Source organism: Tupaia chinensis, unplaced genomic scaffold, assembly GCF_000334495.1.
Source record: "Tupaia chinensis unplaced genomic scaffold, TupChi_1.0 Scaffold000682_1, whole genome shotgun sequence".
In the NCBI taxonomy this organism is placed as follows: Eukaryota; Metazoa; Chordata; class Mammalia; order Scandentia; family Tupaiidae; genus Tupaia; species Tupaia belangeri.
The window spans coordinates 4,360,937-4,367,943 of record NW_006160205.1 but is presented as its reverse complement, the minus strand read 5'-3'; the positions used below and the strand labels follow the sequence as shown (position 1 = coordinate 4,367,943).

At 39.7% G+C, this 7,007-nt stretch overlaps 1 protein-coding gene across 7 annotated transcripts in view; it reads left to right on the top strand.

Annotated features, from left to right (window-relative positions):
• Positions 1 to 7,007, top strand: part of SLC25A26 (solute carrier family 25 member 26) — a 161,285-nt gene that overhangs the window by 19,573 nt on the left and 134,705 nt on the right. For 5 of the 7 annotated variants that reach the window (XM_027776559.1, XM_006160366.3, XM_006160367.3 and 2 more), the window contains one exon: positions 2,325 to 2,434. The exons of the other annotated variants lie outside the window; for them this stretch is intronic. In XM_027776559.1, the coding sequence (XP_027632360.1) occupies positions 2,325 to 2,434 (110 nt within the window). The remainder of the gene's footprint in view (positions 1 to 2,324; positions 2,435 to 7,007) is intronic. 7 annotated transcript variants of the gene reach the window in all.

Below are 7,007 nucleotides of genomic sequence, written 5' to 3'. Positions count from 1 at the left end.
CAAAAAAACCCCACAAAAAAAAAAAAAAAAAAAAAAAAAAAAAGAACCGCTACTAGGAGATTTAGCTAGTGAAAGTGTTTGAGTTGGTCTTTAAACAGCATGTCTTGTCTGACCTGCTGTATGTTTGGGTGCAGCCTGAGGATAGTTTATAACCTTGTCAACTTTGAAGAACTGATTTTCACTGTCAAGCTGTTTTCCAGAGTGTTTAAGAGTTTACTGTGACATGTTCAGATGTCCTTCACATGATGAATTTGTCACTCATTTATCTTCTGTGCCTTATCTTTTATGGAAGCGATAAGAATCTTTTGATTACAGTACTCTGAACGTTTCAAAGCTTTGACGTGCAGCTATGATTAGTTATAGTGTCAGAGTAGCTTTTTAGAGATTTTTAACTTCCAGTTTTAATTAAGTAATTGATTGTTTCCTTGATGTCAAGGTGAGTGATGAAGCAAAAAGAGCCTTGGTTATTTTGAATAACCAGGAATAAAATATAGACATTTAAGTCTATGTTAGCAACTTTTTTAGTTTTACTGCAGGTGTGTGTGTGCACTGTAGTCCTTTCTCCTCCATTCCCCTCTTAGGATTTTGGGCACACAGGCACACACACCTGGCATGATTTTCAAGCCACTGGGGCCCAGGACTGGAACTGCACAGCCAGCCACGTGGGATCCAGCCTCCTTAACCTCTATGCTACCTGCTGGCCCTGTGTTTGCAATTTTAACCTGTTTATAAATCATTGTAGCCGATTGTTTCATGATCGTATGTAATGATATTTTGAGTCAGAGAAACCCGTATCCTTTCTAAAAAGTTGACCAATGTTAAGTAACTTGTCAGAACAACATGGTAAATGCTAGGCTGGTTGATAACAGTCCTCATACATAGTATGTGTTTTTTGCATTTTTGTAAGTCCTTGGTTGAGCATATAACCTGACCTCAGTAAATTCAGAAACAGTGAGAGTAGAAAAGGTATAGGAATAACTATCATATTTCTCTATTGTCTCATAATTTATTAATGTTTTGAGAAACATTTAACAGCTTGAATGTGTGTGTGTGTGTGTATATATATATATATATATACACACATATATATATCTTTTTCACATAAAAAAATTAAACATGTATTTATTTATTTGTTGTGATTTTTAGGCTGCTGGGTCCAGGACTTGAACTGTGGTTGGCCATGTGAGAATCCAGTGCCTTACCTACCATGCTACCTGCCAGCCCTCACATGACAATTTTTATTAGTCCTCTCATGAAAAATCCGCACAGTCACGACAGAGTGTCATTATACAATCTTTACTCCTCCGACCAGTCTCCAATCTCCAGCTCATTTTTTTTTTTTTTCACTGTAGGGCGCGTGTGCTCGCCAGACAGAGAGAGACATAGAGACAGAGAGCGAGAAATCATCCCCCAGGGGGGATGGTCACGCCGCAATCCCTTCTCTTCCATTCTGCTCTCGGGATCTTGGGCACGCACGCACACGCGCCCGGCGTGAGTTTTAAGCCCCCGGGTCCGGGACACGACCCACGGTCGACTATGTGGGAGTCCAGCGACATAGCCATTACGCTACCTGCCGGTTCCCTCCAGCTCATTTTTTTTTTTTTTCACTGTAGGGCGCGTGTGCTCGCCAGACAGAGAGAGACATAGAGACAGAGAGCGAGAAATCATCCCCCAGGGGGGATGGTCACGCCGCAATCCCTTCTCTTCCATTCTGCTCTCGGGATCTTGGGCACGCACGCACACGCGCCCGGCGTGAGTTTTAAGCCCCCGGGTCCGGGACACGACCCACGGTCGACTATGTGGGAGTCCAGCGACATAGCCATTACGCTACCTGCCGGTTCCCTCCAGCTCATTTTTTTTGTCAGCACCAGCATTAGCTTTTGCAGCCTCCTTCCCTCTCTTTATTCTGTTCTTGCATTCCTTTTTCTATTTTCTTAACACCTTTTTCTTCTCACACAGGCCATGTCTTGCATGTTTGGGTTCATTTTTCTTTGTGTATTCCAGGGAATCATCAATCATGTCCAAGCCAGTTGTCTTGCCACCACCAAAATGGGCTCTGAACCCAAACACAGAGATCACAGGGATGGCATCTGATGTGGTCTTGTACACTGTGGCGAGTTTTTCCCGCATCTCTGTCTTAGGTCCTGTTGCTTTCCCAGGGTGACAGCATTGATGATCATTTGTTTCCTCTGAAGTAGTCAGTCAGTCGTGCTCTTCCTGGTACTGTGCCATTCACGATGGTGGTCAGTCCTCAGGCAGCCAGGGAGGACACACTTGAATGCATATATAAGCTTTACAAAAGACCGACTTGTTTTAAATTTCAGCTGCTGCATTTTTTATCACCTATGAATATGTGAAATGGTTTTTGCATACTGGTTCATCTTCGTATATGACGCCTGTGAAGCATATGTTGGCTGCCTCTGCTGGAGAAGTGGTAAGTAACAAGTTATGCATATAAAATAATTCAGAAATGCATAATTTTATGCATATATTTTCAGTGTAGATATTACTTCATTTAAACTTTTTTAGGATTGGCACATGGTGTGGTGGTTAAAGACTGAACTCCCACATGACTGGTTCAAGTTGCAGACTTGGCAGCTTGCTTTTTCACTTCTCTTTCTCTTTCTCTGGTCGAATTAAAAAAATTGATAATAACAACATTGAATAAAGATAAAAATAATTCTTTAAATTTTTTTTAGGTTATGAAAGTTATAATTCCCAATCAATGTAAGTGGATTCAATATGGTAGTTAAAAAAAATTAAGTCTTAGGCAGTATGAAGGAAAAATATAGCTATGTGTTAAACATAACTACACAGAAATAATGAAATGAAATGGAAGAAAATATTCATAAAAATTATGAAATAAATTAACCTGAGAGATGTTATAGTTACTGAGATTTTTTCCCCCTTTTTAATAAAACTTGCTTTTCATGTAGGTTTAAAATTGATTCTGCAGGGACCAACAGATGGTGTAATGGTTACATCACTGGACGCTCACATAGCTGTTTGTGGTTTGAGTCCTGGACCCAGTGGCTTAAACTCATGCTGGGCGCTCCTCCTCCCGAGAGGAGAATGGAGGAGAAGGGATTGCAGCATGGCCATCCCCCCCTGCGGGGGGTGGGGGGAATTTCTCACTCTCTGTCTTTCTGGCAAGTGCATGTGCCCTATAGCAAAAACCTCTCCCTCCCCCCCAAAAAATTGATTTTGCAGAGCCTATGTTAACTCTGGACTCTGAAAATAGAAAACAATTGCCTTCACAATTTACTGAAGTTATGTAAGGATTGAGACTACCAATATAGTGATTTTTGAGTAGCAAACAACATAAAATGGTTAAGAATAAACTGTAGAGGGCTAGTAGGTGGCATGGGGGTTAAGGTGTTGAACTCCGACATGGCTGTCCATGGTTTAAGCCCTGGATCCAGTGGCTTACAAAGCATATCAGGCGTGTGTTTGCGTCCAACATCTTGAGAGGAGAAAGGAGAAGGGATTGTGGAGTGGCTATCCCTCTGGGGGTGCTTTTTCACTTTCCCTCTCTTTGGCTCTCTGGGTAATGCATATGCCCTATGGCAAAAACCTAAGGGAAGAAAGCTGTAGAGGACAGGCAGGTAGCATGGAGGTTAAGGGATCTGGGTCCCACATAGCTGACAGCATCATTCGAGTCAGTTTGAAAGTCCCACTGGGAACATTGTGTGAGTGTGTGTATACCCAAAATCGCAAGAAAATGGAAGAGATTGTAAAGTGACCATTCCCTGAGAGGGGTTATTTTGTTTCCCCACTTACCTCACCCCTTCTTTGTCTGAGTTTGCTGAACATACGTGCCCTATAGCGAAAACTAATAAAAAAACTTGAAAAAAAAAAAAAAGAAAAGAAACTGTAGACCTCTTTAGGTGTCTCTGAAACCTATGACTTGTCTCTCCATTAAGATGGACATATGAACATCTAATTTCTGGTGCTTTTCATCTCCTCTGTCTGTGGACCCTACGCAAAAACTCCAGTGCTAGCAAGACAGCAAGACCTTGTCTAAGAAAGAGCTTGGCATGTATCCTGGCCATGGTGGCTTGAACAACATGTGGAGGGAGTGCATGATTTCCTCTGTATCTCAAGCACATCCTGATGGGATGGAGATACAGAAGGAAAACAATTGCGGCATGACTGTGCCCCATTACGGGGGTGAATCCATGCTCCTTCCGGCACTAAAAATATAAACAAACTCGAATGCTTGAGTTCTGCCTGAAAGTTTGCTCATGCTTTGATTTAAGAGCAACTTACACTTTATTTTTAAAACATTTTAACCCGTTAACCTCAGTTTAAATGATTTCTGGTGATAATGTTTGACATTCAAGCATCATTAAATGTGGTTAGTTTTGGGACTTTATTCTAAAAAAAAAAAAAATCGTGCGTGGAAGTTTTAGTGCCCTTTGGGTAGTCTGTAAGACTGGAGATACTCAATTGTAAGCTATGCTTGTCTTCATTGTGTCTCTTGGGGTTCCATGGTTCCTAGGTGATAAGGCCTAATGTCAGACCCTTGTGTAGAGTTTCTGTGGTTCCTGAGAACCTTTAGAGGAGAACTTTTCAGCTATGGGTAGATATTGTGTACTTCACACATGAACTATTTCTTGATGTTAACGTTTTAAAAAAATTGCCAGAGGGCATATGCACTGAATGTGGGGAAGAGGGAGAGAGAAGGAAGGAGAAAGGGAGGGAACGAGGAAAAGCCCCCCTGTAGAGGAATGGTCATGCCACAATCCTGTATTCTCCTTTTCTTCATCCTTTTGGAATTTTAGGCTTGCATGTCCATTGCCTGTCATGTTTCCAAGGCCACTGTCTCTAGGTCTTGAACTGAACATCCGGCCATTTGAGTTCCAGTTGCCTTAATCACCTAGCTGTGCCTTGATCTGGTTTAGTATGCTAAAAAGTGCCAAGTTTATGAAGTTTATGGACATGTTGGTTTGGATGCTCTAGTAATCTTTGAAGTTTCTTTTTTCTTTTTTACTTTAAAGTTTATTCTGTGAGGGAGGCAGAGAGAAAAACAGAGAGAGAGAGAGCAAGAGAGAGGTAGATAGATAAATAGATAGATAGATACACACAGAGATTGGATGACATCCCCCAAAGGATTTTCATGCCATGATCCTTAGCTGGCCAAAGTGGTAGGCATGCACACCTGTTCCTGGCATGTGCAAGGAGACCTTAGGACATGAACTCGGGTCTTTCTCTATGGCCTCAGGACCCCAGAGCACCATGTTACTGCTACACCACCACAGCTGGCCTAATCTTTGAACTTTCTTGAATAACTTTATGAAGTCTTTCCATATCAATTTTCTCAATAAGTTCCTGGAAAATATATCTGTTACCGCCTTCCTGTTTCAGTAACTTGTTTTGGTTTCGGAAAGCATACATTTTTAGTTTCAGATCCATGCAAGTGTGATTGCTGAAAGTAAGAGAAAGAAACAGGTGAATTTACAGAAAATAAATTTTCTGGCATAAAATAAAAGGGACCAGGAAGCAAAAATCGTCTTAGCTATTGATGACCAGAAAGGCATGGAAATCTAAAGACAATAAGAAAAATTCTATTGCATTCTGTAAAAACATTTGCTTTGATAGAAGATTGTTACATTGCAAACAGCTTCCTTAGAAACAATAACACATTTTGTTGGTGTGGACTATACCCATAGTTACTTTGTTGTAGTGAGTATGAAAGAAAGCTACAAATAGAGGAACACTGCCAAAATAATAACCATCCCTGTAGCAGCAGCTTGATTAAAACTTAATGATGAATCAATAAAACTATAATTACAACCTTCTACCTTATGTTTGCAATTTGGAATACAGTAAAATCGATCAAATAAGATTTAATATGTAACAACATAAGAGTCCCGTTTGTGCTGTTTTTATTAGGAAGTTTGCTGTACCAAATCTCTAAATCCCCACCTCAATTACAGCTTGGTTTTCATCACACACAGAAAAAGCCCTGTGAGAAGTAGAATTCGTAATTAGATCAACGGTTGGTCCAGGTTTGCTTTAACACTACAGAGGCTGAAACGTTCTAGTGATAGTACATTTTTTAAATGAATTTTAAGATTTTTTTACTTTTCTTTTTTTAAAATTTATTTATTTTAATTTAGTTATTTACATTCATTCACTGTACATCATTATAGCATACAAAATGAGATTTTTCTATTCACAGTACACTGTATATTGGCTCAATCAAGCACATCAACATATGTGTTATTGTCAACACATAATTTTCCATTTCTTGTTTTCTGTATATTTTGCCTTTTTTCCCATCCTTGATTCCCTATCTCACCCTCTGCCATCTCCCACCCTCCTCCCACATTGTGTCTGGTATCTGCTATTGTTTTCTCTGCCTCCCCCATTTTATTGTTTCACTAAATATCTTAATCTAAATATTTTCAATAGCAAGCACAGCTGAAATATACATATCCATGAACACAAGTCTGACTTTAGGCATAAACCTCAGTGAATAGAATGAACATACTATAAAGTAGCACCTACCTAGGGCTATATAGCTTACTGCAGTCATCAGATAGGTATTTTTAATGCCTTTTCTTTTCTTCTGAAAAACTTTTTTTTATTAATTTACATTCATTCCCTGAGCATCATCACAACATACTAAATGTCGTTTCCCATCTAGAATAAACTGGATAGTGGCTTAATCATGCATGTTATCATCCATAATATTCCATTTCTACTTTCGTGTATATATGTTTTTGACCCCATGTCTGATCCTCTGCCCTATTCCACTCTCTTATTACACTATCTCTGCTGTCTCCAGTTATCTTCAATTCCTTTTTCCCCAAAATTTCGTTGATCACACAATATCATAAGTAATATAACTACTTACAATAGCAAGTTCAGCTGATGGTTTCAAGAAAAGCAGTTTTGAACTGGTAAGGATATTTCCTTGAAACTTAAGGCCTAGAAACAGGTTAGTATTCTGTTCAAATAGTAGGAACATGAATCTATTGATAGCTGAAGACAGGACAAAA